At 42.9% G+C, this 19885-nt stretch overlaps 1 protein-coding gene across 4 annotated transcripts in view; it reads right to left on the bottom strand.

Annotated features, from left to right (window-relative positions):
* The window catches only part of TTBK1 (tau tubulin kinase 1), a 118277-nt gene that overhangs the window by 29406 nt on the left and 68986 nt on the right, over positions 1-19885 (bottom strand). For all 4 annotated transcript variants that reach the window (XM_072857154.1, XM_072857151.1, XM_072857152.1 and 1 more), the window contains 4 exons: positions 16378-16532; positions 15180-15399; positions 11344-11519; positions 8023-8581 (listed from right to left, as the gene is read on the bottom strand). In XM_072857154.1, the coding sequence (XP_072713255.1) occupies positions 8023-8581; positions 11344-11519; positions 15180-15399; positions 16378-16532 (1110 nt within the window). The remainder of the gene's footprint in view (positions 1-8022; positions 8582-11343; positions 11520-15179; positions 15400-16377; positions 16533-19885) is intronic.

Below are 19885 nucleotides of genomic sequence, written 5' to 3'. Positions count from 1 at the left end.
GCAGACATGAGCGACACTGGCAGTGTCAGGCTCTGCTATGTCAGTCCCCTCCTCTGGCTCTTCAGGCCACATGCCTCACCTCTCTGTTCCTCTGGCATCACTCATCTTGACATGTCATTAGGCTATTCATACATCTTGCATATAGGTAACAGTCAAACTCTGAACACACTTGGAAACCATGTGTACAAGAAAAGGTGAAACACCTGGTGCTAAAATGATTATATGTATTTAAAAGCAAGGGATTCTCAGGGGCTCCTTCAATGAGTCTTATTAAAACTTGCTCCATGGATTTGCAAAGACAACTTTGGGGGCTGTTAGTGGACTTTCCTTTTCTCACACTTACACTGCTGGTCTCCTGATACACTTTTATATTGAGTACCTGCAGGGGGAGTGTTAATGCTTCCAGTTTTGGTAAGCAGAGGACAGTCAGCAGCTGGAAAGGCAGGCAGAGTATAATTCTCCTTTCAGTGAGAAATTGAAAACACAGAGCCACGGGAGGACATGAAGAGAAGGTGCACTCTTAGGTCCCTTTTCTGCTTCTGTGATCGTGGGGTGGCCAGGGGAGGGAGGAAAGTATACTCACTGAGGACAGCTTGTGCCAGGATGAGATCGCAGTCCCTACCTTCCCTTTACGCACTGAATGGAAGAGAGAGGCATTACGGGAAAGACTTCAGATTCTTCACCCTGAAAATGCTAAGCCCTTCCTCCCCTTTCTACCTCTGCTATGAAACTAGTGCTTTCACAGGGGTCAGCAACCTCAATTTCCAAAACCAGACCATTTTTCCTGGAATTACATTTTTCCTTTCAAATAAATTCCCTTCCTTGTGCTGCATTTCTTTTCAGGAAGCCTCTGCACATTTCAAAATGTAATAGGGAAATGTGAAAAGGCAATATTGTATTTTCTTAACCCAACACTGCTCTCCTTACCTTACTAGAGATATTGCCCTTGCAAATGATATGAGAAAAAGAGCTGAACTTCATCCAGTCTCATCTCCTTCCTGTCACCTTCAATATCTTTGCAGTGCTTTGAGACGGGTATCTTATCTTCATAAGCATCTGAGAACTACTCAGCTTGTGGCAGGCATTAAATGTGAAAAGCAATTATTCACAATCCTAAATATACTGCATGTCACTGCATATATCAGACTCTCAGATAATAATAATGTAATGCTGTCATAGAGAGTATTTGAGAGAGACAAAGAAATTCTAGACAGCATAAAGACAACCATCTCTTCTTTGCATAAATGGTGTAGAAATTCAGTCCTGGGTGTACTATTTGTAGGCTGCACAACTAAGTATACTGGAATTCTTATTATTACTTTTTGCTCCATGTTTGGGCTCAGCATATTGTATGATTTCCAATGTATATATCATCCCAACATGGTAAAGACTTCTCAGATCAAAAAAGATCACTCCAACTACCCATAAGGACCTCCTTTACAGCACAGGACCAAAGACCTTGCCCAGGCCATGAAGGGGCAAATTGCAACACCCCCCCAGCAAGTGTACTTAGGTATTGCTGCCTCCTGGCTGAAGCTGAGGTTACAGACATGCCACTTTTATTCACTGATGCTCTAATGCTTAAATTACACAGTCAATACTGGAGGTGCTGCCCCCATTTATGCCTCTGCCCTTGGCAGCAATCAGCCTTGACCACCTGCCATCAAGCCTATTCTGCTCTGTTTGGACAGGAGCAGTATGACACCTCTCATGTGAAGTCCCAGAAGAATGTGACGTTGATAGAGCTCAATATATTTTAAAGACATAAAATGTAATTAGGAATTTCTACTGAGCTTCAGGTTTTGATTGTGATGACCTGTATATATATAACGAGCATGTGTGAGCATTATTTCTCCTATAGTAGCACCCTTTTGCTGATCCTTTATTCCTAACACATGGATGGACAGGGACCCTGAATCTAAAGAGCACAAGAGACAGAGGCCAACTCTACACACATCCTTCTTCATCAGGTGGCAAGCTCTTCTCATGCAGAGGGAAGCTGGAGGAGCTGAATGTCAAAGAATTGCATCATCTGCAACAGGTACCAAGCGCAGCTCAACAGGAATTACACTGAGTGAGGGGCAATGAGAGTCTACCCCTCTTCTGCAAATGCCCATTTCTCACCACTGAGAAATAGTCCCTCAGGTCCCCTTAGAGCAGCCCACAGATGATGCTGTAGAAGGGAGAGGAAACCAAGACACATAGCACCTTTTCATATCTTATTTTTCCTGCTGCCTTCTTCCCCTAGCTTTCCTCTTCTGCTCAAGGTTATAAACCCGAGAGCCTGCTGTGTCTTGCTTCTACCCGTTGCTCGATTATTTCAGCCCAGCTTTTCTTCTTTCTGCCTCAGAGCCAGTGACGTTGTAGTTTCTGTCCTCTCCTCCTGCTGTCTATAGGCACTCTGGGAGTGACGAGGATTTTCCTCATCACTGCTCCAGGGTCTGGGGCCACAGAGGCCACCGGGCCCAAAAATATAACCCAGAGAAAGCCCTGCTCAGCTTTCAGTCCTCAGTGCAAATCAAACAGAGTTCTTCCAGGTAACAGACCTGGGGCAACCAGGGCTCTACACCACATGAACCAGAGAGGCAGTACAGATCACCCAAAATGCTAGAGTCCTGTCCTTGTTGTGAGGCAGCCCTCTCCTGTGTCTCTGCGTCCCTTTCCAAGGAATAAACATCACCAACTCAAATCAATGGAGGAAGAGAACAGCATACTGGGTCACTGAAGTGGTCATCCCTTGACCAGCTGTGCTGCTCCCAAGGGTATCAGGCAACATCATAACTATAGCATCCCGCAGATGCGGCAATGCTGATGTTTAGGAGCATGGGGGCACCCGTGGGCTCAGCACCAGAACAGAGAATATTTTCTTGCTCAGTGAGGGTCTCAGCACAGTTTTTGTACAGAAGAAAACCAGTGATTATAGGTAAAGTTGGACCCCCAGATGAAGCTGGCCCAGGCAGCCTGTGCAATGTGCTTCTGACTGCCTCCTGTCTTACCCACGCTATTACCAACACAGTTCCTCACGCTGAGCAGCCTTGCGTGATCTCTCAGCAAAGATGCCAATGGCGCAGTATGGCTGGGAAGGGCTCCACAGCTGCTGCCCTCTCAGGGTCAAGACATGGACAACTTTAGATAAGTCCATTTGTGGCATTCTTCTGGCTGTGGAGGGCTGGCTGTGGGAGGAAAGAGGCCTAATATAGCACCAAGGGAGGTTTTTTTAAGAGTGATTCTAACTACGCAGCTAAGTTGTTGAGAAAAATACACCAGTGCCACTTCACATTGGGACCTTTTCTAAAAGGTGAACTCTTGGTTCTGGGAGATAGGACTGTAAGACACAGTGTAAGCAAAATGCTCTCTGAACTCTGCAGAATATATGCAAGGAAGAGTTAATATGATCTCCCACTATTGCTTCACTTTTCTTGTGTTTTTTAGATGTGACATCATTTGGACAGGCATGTTTTAGGCAGGCAAGTCTCAAAACATTTTGTACAATGCCAATTGCACTAGCAGCAAGGGAGATTCAGAGTCAAGAAACACCTATGAGCACAGACCTACAGTCAGAAGTAATTGCTAAAACTCATAAATGTATGAACATTTGTATTTCTTTCCAATGCAGAAGACAGCAGTAAGTTGCCATCTCTGTCAAGTGTCAGTGAATTTACTCAGCATATTTAAGAACTCGACAGATTTTTAAATTATATTGCTAGGTGTGGATATAAATGATTTGCAACAATTACAGCAATCCTATGTCAGGATTAATATGTAAACAGAAGTGCAGGTTCAATCTTTTTTCCACTCATTTTTAGCTATTTCTATAGCTTTATCTGCACATTAGTGCATAAAAACAAGCAGAGATTTATTAGTACATTCCTGAAATGCATACATTAATGTAAACCCTAAGAGCTCTGTTAAACAGCTTGCTGGGTGCACAGTCAGAAGGGCTTGAACAGCACACAGTTTCACGACAGACCTGTTCTCCCTCTATACCAGGGCTTTCCATGAGGTCTATGCTCCACTGCAGCTGTCTTCTTGTCAGCTGAAACTGGGAGATATCTAATATGTGAGAATATTTGGGTCAGAAATTCCCCCAGGCTATTCAGAGCCTCCTCTGTACTTGACTTTCCCCACAGCAGCATCTGTTCATACTGTGCTCCCTCTTACACCCACACAGTTTCACAAGGACACCATCATCCCTCAACACTTGCACTACAGTATCTTTCTTCCAACAGGTTCATACATTTGAACAAACATCTGAGCTCTAAATGAGGATAAGTCAGGGAACTACGGGTTGGTCAGCCTGGAAAGGGCATGGAGCAAATCCTCCTAGAAGCCACTTCCAAACATATGAAGGAGAAGGTGGTGACTGAGAGCAGTCAGCATGGATATATGAAGGGGAAATCATGCCTGATGAAACTGATAGCTTTCTGTGAGATGACTGGGTGGGAGGTTGTTTACCTCAACTTTAGTAAGGTTTTTGACACTGTCTCCCATAACATCCTCATAGACGAAATGATTAAATATGGGCTAGATAAGTAGACAGTGAGTTGGACTGAAAACTGGCTGAGCTGCTGGGCTCAAAGAATTGTGCTTAGGGAAACAAAGTCCAGCTGGAGGCCAGTCACTAGTGGTGTAGCCAGGGGTTGATACTGGGGCCATTGCTGTTTAACAACTTCATTAATGACCTGGATGATGGGACAGAGTGTACCCTCAGCAGGTTCACAGATAATACAAAACTGGGACACACCAGAGGGTTCTGCTGATATTGAGAGGTGCCTGGATAGGCTGGTGAAATGGGCAAAAGGGAATTTCATGAAGTTCAACAAAGGGAACTGCAAAGTCCTGCACCTGGGGAGGAACGGTACATGCTGGGGGCCAACTGTCTGGAAAGCAGTTTGACAGAGAAGTACCTGGAGGTCCTAGTGGACACTAAGCTGAACACAAGCCAGCAAGATGCCTTTGTGGCAAAAAGGGCCAACAGCCTCCTGGGCTGCATTAGGAGGACTGTTGCCAGCAGGTTGAGGGAGGTGGTCCTTCCACTCTACTCAGCACTGGTGAGGCCACACCTGGAGTGCCACGTTCCAGTTCTGTGCTGCCCAGTACAAGAGAGACATGGATATAGTCCAGTGAAGGATCACAAAGATGATGAAGGGACTGGAGCACCTCTCATTTGAGGAAAGGTTAAGAGAGCTGAGACTGTTTGGTCTGGAGAAGAGAAGGCTCAGGGGGGTTCTTATCAATATTTATAAATACCTGATAGGAAAAAGAAGATGGATCCAGACTCTTCTTAGTGGTGCCCAGTGAAAAGACAAGAAGAAATGGGCAGATACTGAAATACAAGAAGTTCCATTTAAACATAAGAAAAAGTTTTTTTACCATAAGGGTGATTCAACGCTGGAACAGGTTGCCTGGAGAGGCTGTGGAATCTCCATCCTCAGAGATAGTCTGATTGGACACTGTCCTGAGCAACCTGCTCTAGTTGATCCATCTTGGAGCAGAGGGTGGGACTAGATGATCTCCAGAGGTCCCTTCCAACCTCAACCATGCTGTGATTCTATGATAATTCAGAGGTCACTGTCTTTTTGCCAGGAACAAGTAATGGCTTATATATTGGTGTCAGAGAATGGAGGAACAGAAGAAAGCATTAGAACAGGGATTACCCATTTGCTCTCAGTTAGTACTCTACTGACATCAGTGGATGACCACCAGTTTTTGGGAGACCAGAATGAGGTCCCAAATTGGTACAACAAGGCCTATAACCTTAGTCAAGGTAGTTCTGCATTTAGTGACATTTTTACCTATCTTAAAGGCTCAGTTCATATTCAAAGATAAGGAAGATTTACTCACACACACAATCTAATCACAGTTTCAGTCAAACCCAGAGGAAGCCCAAGCCTGAGCTATGGCACACATCTGTCATTGCTAGTGAGACCTTCAGTATTTTCATTAATTAAGTCCTTGGTCAACTTATTAGCGTCCCAACCAACTGTCTGTCCATCTCTGCTGTACCTAAGGAGAACAGGCTTCTGCTTTCCTTTAGGCACCAAGTCATTTTTCCTTTGAGAGTTAGCAGTTGGTTTTGTGACAGCAAATGGAAAAATATGAATGTCACTGCAAAGCTGTTTATATAGAGGCAACTGAAGGATCCAGACATCAAAGGAAGCACAACTAAATCCTGGCCAAAGAAGTCCAGTGTTGGTCTGTATGTACAAAGCTAGGCTCAGGAGTAACTAGAGGGTATTTCAGAACATAGGGGCAAAAAAGTGCACAGTCTGCTGGAGAACCAAGGCTGTCTAATATATTAGCAGTGATCACCCACAATCCTGTTACTTTACCTTTTTTGCCTGCTTTTTAACTGTCACTGTGCAGTGATAAGCAGCCTTCGTACTGCATCATACACAACTCTCCCAGTCATTTCACATAGCAATATTACGTGCTATGGCCAAGAAGGCACCTGCAGCCTTCTTTAGCTAAGCTAAATATGTCAGTAAAGTGTCCCTGCTGGTTCTTACCAGCTGGCTCTTGCCACGTTCATCATATCTTGCAGATCTTGCACATCTTGCACTGATCAGCCTAATAAGTGTACAGACAGAGCAAATTCAGACACAGACCCTTCCAACTCTGCCGATCTTGCCTATGCAATCTCTAGATATCTGGGGCATTCAACATATTGGCTTTATACAGCAACCACCACCACCTAGGAACCTTGCAACTGGATGCAGTCTCCATGAGAAGCATGTACTGCTACTATTCCACGCTCAGCAGGACAGTCCTACTAGTGCCTACTGTCAGTATTTCTATCCTTCCTGTAAATGGTGCAGTCTCATACACCTTAGCAAAGAACACCTTGTCTGGCAGGCAAGGATTTGGTTTGATTTTTTTAAAACAGTTTATTGTATCATTCATGTTTTGCTGCCAAAACTAACAGTCCTTTTTTTCTTGTACCTCTCCGGGATCCAGAGAAGAGAAGAATCTGGGCAAGGCCTGAACGGACGGATGTTCTTTTAACATGCTCCAGTCCACTGAACACTCCCTTAGAGAATAAGCTCCAGAGAGAATGGGAGATGGAGTTACCATCTTCCAGAGGGGAACAAGCAGACTGCACGACCGCCTGCCATAGGAGGTTATCACTGTGTACATGACCCAAGACTCGCCTGCTCTTTGCTGCACTTATGGATCCCATGTGCATGACAGATCTTAATTAACATGCAATTTTATTGTCTCCTGCAGTAACCATTGGGACAGCCTTCTTCTGAATGTCTGAGAAATGAAGATTAGATATGACAGAGGAACTCTGAGCCTAACAGTATATCATGTTTTTCCACATAATCTAATAAATTAGCTCCCACTAAAAACTGAACTTTTTTATTTCTTCAGAGGACCACAGAAGAAAGTAGAACCAAAAGAAAAAAGCCCTCTACAACTATCTGGAAAAAACACAGTAGGTAAAGAACATTTCTGTGAGCAAATACCTGGTAACAACAATGCCAGTCACTGAAGTAAGGTTGATGGGACATGTGTGCTGGTTACTCTGCGCTTTTTATTAGGTATTTAGAAGAAAGTTTAATTTCAGGGAGTTATTTTATGATTTGCATTACTGCAGGCCTGCCCAGTGCTGATGTGTGATTAGACTAGATGGCATTCTCTTGCCATACACTGCTGTTGCTGCTGAGAAACTATGTGAAGATTTGCTAGTGACACCTCCATACAACTAAGAGGTTATTAACAAAACACCATGGGAGAGCAATAAGAGAACTGATTAAAGATACCCACAACCACAACTGTGCTCTCCTCTTCTCCCTGTGCCAAAACAGCTGAAAGATCTTGATAACAGTGTGTCCTTAGTAGGGGACAACGTTACTAGCTATAGGGAGCACTTCTAAGGTGTTCACAATATTTGCAAGCACTGTCAGAAAGAGTTTCACAAGAACATCCATGCTTGGAATCACAGACTTCTCCAGAACAGCTGAGGTTTCCTAAGGTGATGCTACGCTAGGCAACAAGATACAGACCCAGGGATCTTACCTGTCTCTGAGGACCAGTAGGTTCAGATTCTCGTCTCCTTTGTCGGATAGCTGGTGCTGAATGTAGGGGGGAGTGGGCTGGACTTCCTGTCTGCTGTTCGTGTTTACTATCAGATACTGTTTGAGAAGGTCCTTCATGTCTGTGGGAACTGTCCTCCTCAGTCACAGGCTGCATACCCCGACTTCGCCCATCATGCGTCTTCGGCCTGACTACAGCATCTGCCCCCAAGCGCCTTCTCTCCTCACCCTCTTCAATAGGTCTTAGTTCCTCAGGCTCTTCATCTGTGGTTCCAGAGGTGCTTGGCTCAGCACCTGGGTGAAAGTCCTTCAGCTCTGTCTCCTTATCAATGATAACCCACTCCTTGCTATCAAAGTCCTCCTCCTCTGCGAGTGGCACTGAGCGGAAAGCATTGCTGAGGGCTTCATGTTCCACCGAAGCAGACACATCCATCCTACCACTTGCCTGCCGGTCAGCCTGGCCAGTATCAATGGACAGCATCTGGGCTGGCTGGGAGGAGCATACAAGCCGTGATGGAGACCCAGGTAAATCCATTCGAGATCTAAAGACAGAACATGAAGCCATTAAAAATACATCAGGTTTGTGGTTAAAGTTAGGGATCATAAGAATTGAGAGAAAATGTGTATAGTCCTTCTCACTCATTTCTTGGTACACTTCAGAAAGACAGGCTTAAGCAAAAATATTTCTTTAGAACCTACAATGGCATAAAGATGTTCCCACTAAAGTGCTTCAGTATGATAGCCAATTCAGCATCTCTCTTCCTTGTAGATGACAGGATAACCAGTTTCCCCCAACAACACCAATATACGCTTTCCCCTTTGGTAAGTTCTACTGGTTTGTGAAAAAAAAACAAACCAAACCAAACCAAAAAAACCCAAACACCTCTAAATCCTAAATCTACTGTCTGACTTGACAGTGTCCCTTCTGGGCTCCTATAACCTCTTCAGCTGCGCTGTGCTATCTCTATGGCAGCCACTGAGGCCTCTAAGGCAGCCACATGAGTTCTTCGAAGACAGCAAGAATCTTTGATCCCATTGTTCATAGGTGACCCCATAATACTTTGGAGGAGCAGGAAGGAGATATGGCAAGTATCCTTTTACAAAGGCTAGTGTAATGTTCAGTGGCTCACAGTCTAAATAGAAGCAGCTTCTGCAGCCATGCAGAAATACCTTTCAAAGAGGCCCTGGAAGCTCCCTGTGCCCCAATGGCCCTGGCAGCATCTCAACTGGAAAAGCCAGTGGCACTTCTGTCTTTCTGCTCCACAGTGTTATGATCCATGCTTCCCATTTGGCCTGCACCTGCTGCTTGCTTTGCTTCTCTGTCTATCACAGAGGCTAGCAGCTTGCTGCACAAAGCCAGAGTGTCTGCTGCCCAGAAAAAGACAGCTGCAGTGTGTTTTACAAAAGGATTTCAACAAGGACAATACAGGAGCCTTGCAGACTCTTCTGGGAAAAGCCTTCCACGTGTGAGAAAGCATGAGGGGAAACAGAGAAGTGACTGACCATTCAGTGAGGGTTGCTAAGCAAAACTGGGTATCTCTAACACAGTGGAAGGTCAGAGCTGAGATGGAAAAAATTACAAGTAAAAATGAAAAATTTTTTATGAAGAAAGGGGAATTAGAGAAGGAGGTGAACCAATGGTTGACGCAGAGAAAGCCACGAGCAAAAACAAAGATCTGAACAAAACCCATCTGATGGATCTGAAAGAAGCAAGGCTGTATTTGCTAGTCTTAAAAATATATTATTGTGAATAGGAAACACTAAGTATGCAAAGTAAGAATGAAAAATGGCCTATACTGTGTGTGTGAAGAAGAACTGGATTTTAAAGAGCTGTTGCTAGAAAAATAAAAGAAACTGGATTTAGCCAATGTCTTCATCTATTCCCCAGCAGAGGAGAGACTCCTGGCGTGTAAGAATTTACTCCAGAAAGCCAGAAGAATGTCCCAGTGCTGGGAGTCAGGTCTGTGTTGTGAATAGATGAAAACAGAATAAAGAGAGGGCTGTGTGGCAGAGTGAGATTGTATTTGCACCATACTTGGTGCAGGCTACTTGGAAGATGAAAAAAGATCTTGATTTTAAAAACAGGAGCTGAGGGAAGAAGGCAGGAGAAAGGGATGCGTTTTGGATAATACACATCTTCTATATTAAGTTAGCATGATGCTGAGTAGACAAGGAAGAGTGGAAGAAATAAAGGAAGGAGTTAAAAGCATTCAGTGAATATACAGGACTAGTGTTGCTGACTGTTATAAATGGCTTTTTTCCCTTCCTATTTTAAAGAGCCTTTCTTCTGAGCAAGAAAAAGAAGAGGCAGCAAGACCCAAGATTTGTTATTCAAACCCTAAATTATTAATAGCAACACAAACAATATTTCCTCAATTACAGAGAAGCATTACAGCTTCCCCCAGCCACCCAGAATAAAACAGTACCTAACAAACTGGCGGTAGTGCTAGGGGCTCATCCTCTCTCTACTTCTTTATGATCCTCCTTCGTTTGCAGCTACTGTCTCCTTGTGACTGTTCCTCTTGGCTGAAGTCTGTCAGATTTTCTCTGAGAAGAAGGCCTGTCTCTCCCCTACCTCTTTTAGGGGGGCCATTTCACCAGTACGTCCTGCAACCACAGTCCATGCCCTGACTTTCAATGGGAAGAGGAAGACAGAGTAACAAAGGATGTGAAGGGGGTTACCAGCACCAAGGGCTCATGTCTTGTAAAGCCTGTTCTCCAGCACACAATACTTTAAAAATCTTCTTTTAACTATTTTTATTATTCTTGGCTTTTTGTTTATTTCTTTACTGTGGATCTGAGAGAAGGTATTCCTATTACCCTCAAAATCAGGGTGTAATGTGTACTTTTCACATGCAAACAAGTGCAATGCTATATGCTGAAAAATGAATACTATTATTACTATTAATGAAAAATAATGAAATAATGAAACCCACCAGATCACGATCTGCCAGCTAGCTCCCAGAATACATGCATCCCTGTATGTATCCTAACAAGACCCATTCTTCCCTCCCACCTCAGGCCAGCCAAAAGCTTTGTGACTGTTTGCATTATCTCTGATCTGGCAAATGTCCCCCTTCCATCTGTGGAGTTCTTCCCATCCAGGGACAGGATGAGAATCCTTCCCACTAACTCTCCTTATTAACAGACATGAGTGTCTCATCAGAAAGATCATAAAGCCCATGAACACCTCCACCCAGAAATGAACTTCCAGTGTCTGCTGATCTAATGATTAAGTTGGTCTCAACAGTCAATCCTCAAAACACTGCTAAAAGCAGTAGGAGGCTACAGAGGGTGAGCAAACCTTCTTTCATGTAGATCTGCTTTGCCATCAGCAGTGGAGAGGCGTTCTGACTCAGGGCTGTTCACACGGCGGTATCTTAGGGAGCGCACTTGTGCAGTAGGGGACTCTGGAGGCACTCGAACAGGGGAACTGGGGCAGACACCATTTCTCTGCTCCTCTTCCACCATGCACTGAGTCTGTAGGGGGTAAACACAGAGAACCTCAAAATCTGACCAATGACATTGATTTCCCATCCTTCACTGTTGCTCTGTGCTTTCTTCCAGGATACAGTTTCAGCTGCATTTTCACAATCTACACAAGCAATGTTTGAAGGAATGCAAGGGCCCATATGCCCTGGCAATTATCTAGTATTAAAACAAGGTATGGATTTTAAATCAATTTAAATATTTAAACATCTTTACAAGGTCACCTTTGCATTTCAACTATCCTGAACAGTTGAGCCAAAGGAATTATCATGGGCTAACCTACTGCATACACAAACCCTAACTGCTTATCCAAGATACCTAAGAGCCCTTGTTTGTCAATATTCATTTATGCAGGGTCCATGCATTATATTGCAATGTACATACTTTTACTTCTGATGAACTTTATATGACTGAGCCATCTCCTAATTCCCAGGGTGGTTTGGGTTTTTTTTTGGCTTTTTGTTTTTTTTTTTTTTTTAAATCTTGGTCCTCTAAACAAAGTCCTCCAGGACATATACTCAACCACAACATCTGTAAGAGCTTTCCACAGACCAAAGGTCATGCAGGGACCTGAACACACTCATGGACACTTGTGAGCATTGAGTGTTCATACTCTACCAGTACATATTTTCTGTTTTCATATGCCCTTAGTGAATTTGATTTTTTTTTTAATTTAGCAGCAGACAAAGGAGCAAAATTGGGTGACTAACACAGCTGCCTTCTACTGTGCTGCTTCCCCTTGGAAGAGAAGACCTGCTTAGGCAAAAGCATAGAGGCAGAATGGTCTAAGGGCTACAGCAGCAGTCTAGGATTTGCATTCAACCCTGTTGTGCTGCCAGCCATGCAACATCAGCTGCTACACACTGCCTCTGTGTGGGGATGTGCATTGAGGTGCCAGTGCAAGTTCCTAGTATGGAGAGTGTTTACCCTTCTCTGCAGCATGCCCTACATTCACCTGTCCTCTATTAATGCCAGAGGCTCTGAATGTAAGCAGGCTTCTCAGTAAAAAGCTGCTAATCAAGACAGTTGCCTTTGTGCATGTACTGTACATACAGCAAGTCAGTCAGTGTCCATAAATTAGCAGATCTAAACTATCCAGGCTGGGTTTGGAATGCGTAACTAAGGAGCCTTTGCAGATAGGGAGAGTGGAGGAGAACTTTCAGGCATTACAGGAAAAGCAGAATAGATGATAATGATTTAATCTATAATCCATTCAGGCCAGGAGAAAGTTAGTGACAAAGGAAGGTCAAATGTGTTTGTGAAAGGAGAAAAATGCTGATGGAACTGTAGGGTAACAGGCAACTTGGTAAGATCCAAGAGCAGAGAGTTGGGGGAGGGTGTGGGAGAGAAGGAAGAGGCTTCTGAAAAAACACAGAATGAGAACTTTAATCCAGTGGAGGAAGGAGAAGCAGAAGGAGGATTTAGAAAGGTCAGCGACACTAAGCAAGGGAACTGCCCTTAGCACAGAAATGGGAGAAGTGGGACAGAAGGAGACCTGAACTGTGTGAACAGAAAAATAAGGATGACCTTAGAGAGGTATTGGGGAGAAAAACATGGCAAGATCTACTCATCACCTAAATACAAAGAGCAAGACAGAGAGAGCCAGAATTACTTCTAGTGCTACAAGACTGGAAGATGAAGGATGGTGAAGCTGTGAATAGCAGAAGGGTGTTTTACAAACCAGCTGCCCTTGCAGTTCTGAAAGACACAAGGGATGCCTGAGATTACAAGCAGAGGTGAAGCTGTGCCGTTACATATCAAATCTGCAGCCTCCTTTTTTTCTCCATGTGGTGACTGTGACTTAAATAAAAACTGATTCTCTCTCAGAAAACAGTCAGACTAAAGATAATAAGCCTAGCAGAGCGAAAGGACAGGCAAGAGTCAGACTAAAGATAACAACCCTCACAGAGAGAAAGGACAGACTTCTTTAGCTTTGGAGAGCATGATGCCCTGGGCTCTGTTTCATAGACTGCTGCGTAGCTACAGACCTTGTCAGAACTGAAGTGCTCATTGCCACACCGACTAACTCCCTAAGCTCCTTTGCCAGTAAACTGACAAGAAATGGCATATCCCTTGGCAGGACAGTCACCTGGTTATGCTGTGGATCTTGTAGAAACCTCTCCTGCCTCTAGCTGCTGTTATGACAGGGCTTGTGAATGACAGCGCTGGGTACCTAAGGCATGACATGCAACTAGCATGCAGTAAGGACATTTAGGACTCCCTTGTGCACATCTCAGTCTGACTGAAGAGCATCAAGGCACCTGGTGGTTCAAAGGAACAGAAAGACACATAGGAGTTACCAGGATTTTTCTGTAATACCTTTTTTTTTTTTTTTTTGTATGTTGTGGAAACAGAACTGTCCCACTCTACCAGGCTTTTCTTGTTTCATGTGCCTTCAAATGAGAATTTCTGGGAATGCACACAGTTTACCAGTGAGAGATGAAGAAGTGATTTGAACTTGGTTTATAATTCTCAGTATTGGGGAATGCTGCTGGTAATGTTCCATACAGATAACACGTTGATCCAAATTATTTGCATTGGAGAATTTTAAGCAAGTTAGATAAGATTATTTCTTGTCCATTAATAATGTTTTCTAATAAGACTAAGGATAGTGGAGATATCTACTGGGCTGAAAGAAGGACTAACTTTGTGCCAGTAGAGACTGAAGTGAATTCTGGTCAGACCCAGAAGACTGGCAGATTTAACATGCTAGTCCACAAATGTCCATTAAAGACAGGTTTATGAAGTGAATCTGATATGCCCTGATAACATTTTAAGTCTGTTTGATGAAGGTTTCTCTGCTAACAGATTTTGTATGTATCTGATGTCATGCCATGTGACATTCTGATTTTTAAATAAGACTTGAGATCAACACAACAAATACTAATTTACTTACAATATGTAGGTTGATCTAATAAATAAACTAACTGGTAGATTCTCATACTTAGTATTTACTATGGAATCATCATTCAGTGGGGATGCCTCCAAGAAATTAGGTAACATTTATAAGAAAGGACTGAGAAACAGCTTAGGGATTATGAGGAAAACCAACTGAAGTATACACTTTATGCAAGCTGAATGATCTAATAAGATCTTGGAATGCAGAAATATGAGGATATTAAGTGATAGTTTCACTCTTCACAGGGGTGAAACCATCATTAGATTGTGCTACTCTTAGAAAGGAAAGTTAGAAAACTGGAAGAGAAAAATTAGTGATGATTCAAGATGTAGAAAAATATGGCTTATGAAGACATCTCTGATGAAATCTATTTACCTAAGAGGTTAGGACACAATAAAATTTTGGTTTATAATTTCCAAACCTGGGACATTTCTGATATTGTATCAGCTATGCAAGGACTTGCTTGAAGCATCAAGATCCTAGATAATGATATAATGATTGTACAAAAGATTCACTTTAGCGTTATTGGCCCCCAAAATGTCTTTTGCATAAAGATCCAAATTAATCCCCATGGCTTTTACTCTGTGAAAAGATTGTTTGTAATTTCCCATTTCCACAGGGAAATTCCACAGTGCTTTTTGGGCTGCACTTAGGATGCTACATCAGTGGATCTGGGCGGCTTCTAGCAGTCTCTGAATCCATTGCCCTAAATCCAACAGCCATAGGAGATGAGATAAATAAATGTTCTTTACTTTGCTGATGCTGATCCTGAGTTTGTTGCGATTCACATCTGTCTCTTCCCAAACTTCAGCCTCATTGAAAGCAGTGTTTGGAGCCTGACCAAGACCTTCCACTGGCCGGCCTGACAGGATGGGAGGAGCATTCTCTTGATCACTCAGATGTTCACCCTGTAAGACATCCTCAGTGTTCTCACGAAGCAAGTCCCCAGGTACTGGAGTGACATTAACCACCCTATGGAAGAGACAAGAAGAAAGGTAAAATTATTAGTACTTAAAGAAGGAGGTCTTCTGCCCCACAGAAATTCCTTAGCAGCTTTTAGGGTATTACCAGGTTGAAAAAAACAGGCAGTCCAGCATTATCACAGATATGACAACCTGAAACAGAATAGGAGGATTTCATCTAACATATATAGTCACAAAGACAGTGGGATGGATCAGCGAAAGCATCTTGGGACCCTTGATACGCAGGCTGCAAACTTCTTCAGAAGTGCCCGTTACACAATATTTAGCTTAGAAGAAACTTCCCCTTTTTGCATGAGCAAATGAGGCTTAATAGGCCTTACAGCTTTTATCTTCTATAATATTGAGCTTTTATCTTCTATAATATTACTAAGGATTATTGTTATCCCTTAATGTCAGCCCCCTCAAAAGCCCCAAGACAGACCAGTGAACTAAGCCTTATTAACTTTTGTTTAGACTCATTGCCATCTTTGAGCACCAAGCTCTGTGTACCTTTGCACCAGCACATGAAACACCCTGTAAAGGTTGAGGACCTATGTTCGAGGTGTGACCAGTGCATGCACTCTGCTGTGTGCAGCTCACTATCAATCACAAACCCACCCCACTGCAAGGCAACCCACCTCACAGCAGGCACTCTCACAGAAGCTCCAGCCATGTGTGCCATATAATATGCAAAATATACAAGCATATGGGCTCCATCAATCCTGGGCCAAAGGTCTCCAGACATCCCTTAATGTGACTCCAACCCACACACTCATCCCCAGTAGAAAATGTGTGTTCAGGACAGCAAGGGTCTGAAACTGGGTTCCACCACCTTAGATATATATATGTTAATATATATAAAGTCAAATCAAGTGGTGCCGGCCATGCAGCTCCAAATGCCTAGGATCATAACGGCCTTGAAATCTTTCAAAAATGAACTTGTTACTGAGGATGTCCATAGTCTGACTGGCGCAACTGCAATACTCACCCAAACATGGCTGCTGTTTGCCTGGTGTTTTGCTGTGGTGGAGTAGAGGTGCTAGTGGACAACAAGATATCTGTACCAGCCTTCTCCCAGTCAAAGGCTTCATTTTCAGTGATGCCTCTTTCTTTCATGCTGTTCTCGAAAACGGACATGATTAGCTGGAATAAATTTACAAAAACAATTTATGTTAAGTAGCTGAGAGTGGCTCTCACAAAAAATCGGAAGTATGAGCGTGAGGACCAAGTGCAGCTTATGATCTCCATCTTGCCTACGAACGGTAACAAGAAATGAAAGCAAATGTCATAAAATTGTATCAGTTGTTTCTCAGGCTGGTTTTGGCTTGGTAACTGGAATTTCTTTAAATCTACAAAAGAAGTGCATGCAACATTTTGACACTGAATGATGAAATCTTGCAGTTGGCTTGTTACTCTAACTCTAAAGCCTTAACTTCAGCTCAGCTTTCCCGTAGATTAGACATATGCAGAAGAGTACATTTGATATGTAGAGTTCAAGGGCTGCCAGAAGACATAAACACAACAGGAAAACACAGTCCTAGGATGCAGACTTGGCTCAAATACAGCTTGGTCAGGAGCCCTATCATATGCTTATGCACAATGTGGCCTGCCACATTTGGCTGCGGAAGAAAATAAAACTATAAAAGGGTTGATACAATTTTCTTTATAAGATGGCAGGTACAAATGCTTATGCTGACATGGTTTATGCTTGTTGCTTTCTAAGAACAGATATTCTTTAGGAGAGAATGAAACTACTGGCAACAGTGCTCCACGCATCAATGCGTTACCCATGGAAATCTGATGTTCTGCTGTCAAAGGGAAACTGGATGCTATAGGCCAACACAGCTGCATGTGAGGTCCTGCATTTCTAATAAAATTATTCAGCTAAATAATGCAGAACTGAGAGGATATATATAGTCTATATGGAGAGATAATATGGTGGGAAATACATTTGGCTTATGGCATAGAATTAGCACCAAGTTGTGAATAAAAATTACCGTCGACAAATCCCCTATTTGTTTGCATTTATATTCCAGTTCTGTTTATCAGCATGATCAGAAGGCCAGGAGAGCCTGCCATTTCCTACCACCTTCCACCAAACTGCAGTAAAATGCCTGTTTGCAGCTTTCATTGAGCCATCTTTTTCCTCCTTTTTGTGACCTAGAGTCCTAGAATTAGTTGCTCCACTCCTGCAGTGGCACTATGTTTGATTAAAAGAATTCCCAGAGTTGACTCTTGGTTAGACCAAAGAACAGGTAACACCTTTCAGAGAGTGGACATGACATGGCAGTGGTAGCAGCTTCTTTGATTTGAAAGGGATTTTACTGTTGTAACAGTTTAATATGATAGGATTGTGTTTCTGCTTGTTAGCCTCATGTCACAATGCCCCCTTTCACCTCTGATGGAAACGGGAGTTGTGCTGCTGCTGTTGGCAGGGAATTTCTTGCTCAAAATTGAATGTGAGTAACTAAAGGGTAACAGTCTTGCTTTTAGTAAATGCATTTCTGGTATTTAGTAACCTTAGATGGATCTTTTCTCATGAATTTGCCTAATTACTTATTGAATACATAAGCTTTTGGACTATACCTATCTTATGGCAAAGAATGCACCAATTATGTAAACTATCTTCTTTGCTCATTCAAACCTGCCACCTGCTAATTTCATTTGGCAGTTCCTTATTTTCATATCAGGAGAAGCAGAATATAATCATTCTCCATTCACTTCTTGCCATTCTGCCTTTGATTTTAAAGATGTCATGCACATGTCAGTCCTCTCTTTTTTTCAGAGTGTACTGTCCTAGTCTAATTAGTCTTTCTGTATCTGGAAGTGAATTTATCTCTAGCCTCCTTGTTACCCTTCCCTACAGCTTCTCTGATCTCAAGCTATCCTTTTTGAGATGCAGGAATGGAACTACACACAGTATTTAAGAGTGTGCTTCACACAGATTTACATGGTAATATAAGGGTATTTTCTGTTTACCCTCTAATACTACTGTAATTATTCTTAGGATTATATTTGCTTTCTGACTGCTACTTTGACAAGGATTACTGTCAGATGTCTTTTAGAAATTAATATCCCCACATTCTCAAAGACTCCTTCTAAGAACTCCATACATTTGTAGACAGATGATACTGACTTCTGCTCATTAGATCATCCTCACCCATCTGTCCACTAATCCCAGTCTTTATCACGGTTTCTGTTTTTTGTGATGTACATGTCAGTGTCAGAGACTGTTATCTTCTGAAGCCATTTAAAAATTGGTACTGCTTCTGCTACCTTCCATTCCTTTGATACTGAAGTAGTCTCAAGTAAGAAACCACATGCTAAAATTAGAAGTTCAGCTGTCTTATTCTTAGCATTCCTTCATGCCATCAAGGACCCACTCAGTCAAAACAACTTTTGTTACTTTCTGCTATAACTTCTTCTGTAATGCTTGCATTTGACTTTGCAGGCCATTTGAGATTTTACAGACCTCTATTGTATTCCCTGTAGGGTCTTTTTTCCTGGCTGAAGGATAGCAGTGTCCTCAGCTGCCATTATTCTGAAGCTATTCCATGGTCTTATTGAGCCTTCTCAGCTTTCTCTGAACCCTTTATACTTCTGATGAAAGGTCAAAGCTTTACAAGGAGGAAACTGGAGTGGGAAACTGCACAGAACAGTCCTAACAACAACCACTGCTCCCAGAAGTCATGCAAAGAGTTACTGAATCCTGTCTGGGGATCCTCTGCCTGCAGACACAATATTATTAGGGATCAGAAGAGTTTCCACAGTCACTGCAAGCCTCCCATACTGAGTTTTGCTCTGCTGGGCCCAAGAACTTCTAACTTGGTAGAGCCAAGAGGAAGATGACAAGAGATCCCTCAGTTACACAGGATGTCAGATAAGGAGCACAGCAAGAGCCTTGGCAGGAGGTGCTATAGATAGAGAGAGCTGGAACTCAAAACATCTTTAAGTTGCAAGGGAACTCAGGTGATCACCTAGTCCACCCCCTACTCAAAGCAGGGCTTACCTTCAAGTCAGATCCAGTTTCAAAGTCAGATCAGCTTGCTCAATGCCCTGTTAAGTTATGTTCTGACTGTCTCCAAGGATGAAGTTTCCACTACTGTTTGACATGTTCCTGGTGACAACTTTTTCCCATATACCTAATTGCAATTTCCCTTGTTGCAGATTGTGTCAATTGCATCTCATTCTTTCACTGTGCACCTCAGAAAAGTCTAGCTCAGTCTTCCCTATAGGTAGCAGAAGGCAAAACCAGGATGCTCTTTGATACTTCCCTTCTTAAGGTCAAAGAAACCCACTTCTCTCAGCCTCTCCCCTTATGGCATGTGCTCTAGCTCCCAGTCATCTTGGTGGCCTTCCAGTGGGCTCACTCTAGTTTGTATGTCTGTCTTCTACTGGACATAGCTTTCCCGATGTGATTTAACAAGTGCCTAACAGAAGGCAATAATCACTTCCCTTACATTGCTGGCTATGCTTTTTCCTAATACAGCCCAACA

This window comes from Ciconia boyciana, chromosome 3 (assembly GCF_034638445.1).
Source record: "Ciconia boyciana chromosome 3, ASM3463844v1, whole genome shotgun sequence".
Taxonomy (NCBI): Eukaryota; Metazoa; Chordata; class Aves; order Ciconiiformes; family Ciconiidae; genus Ciconia; species Ciconia boyciana.
Note: the sequence above shows the minus strand (reverse complement) of the source record. Positions and strands in the feature narration are given on the sequence as shown.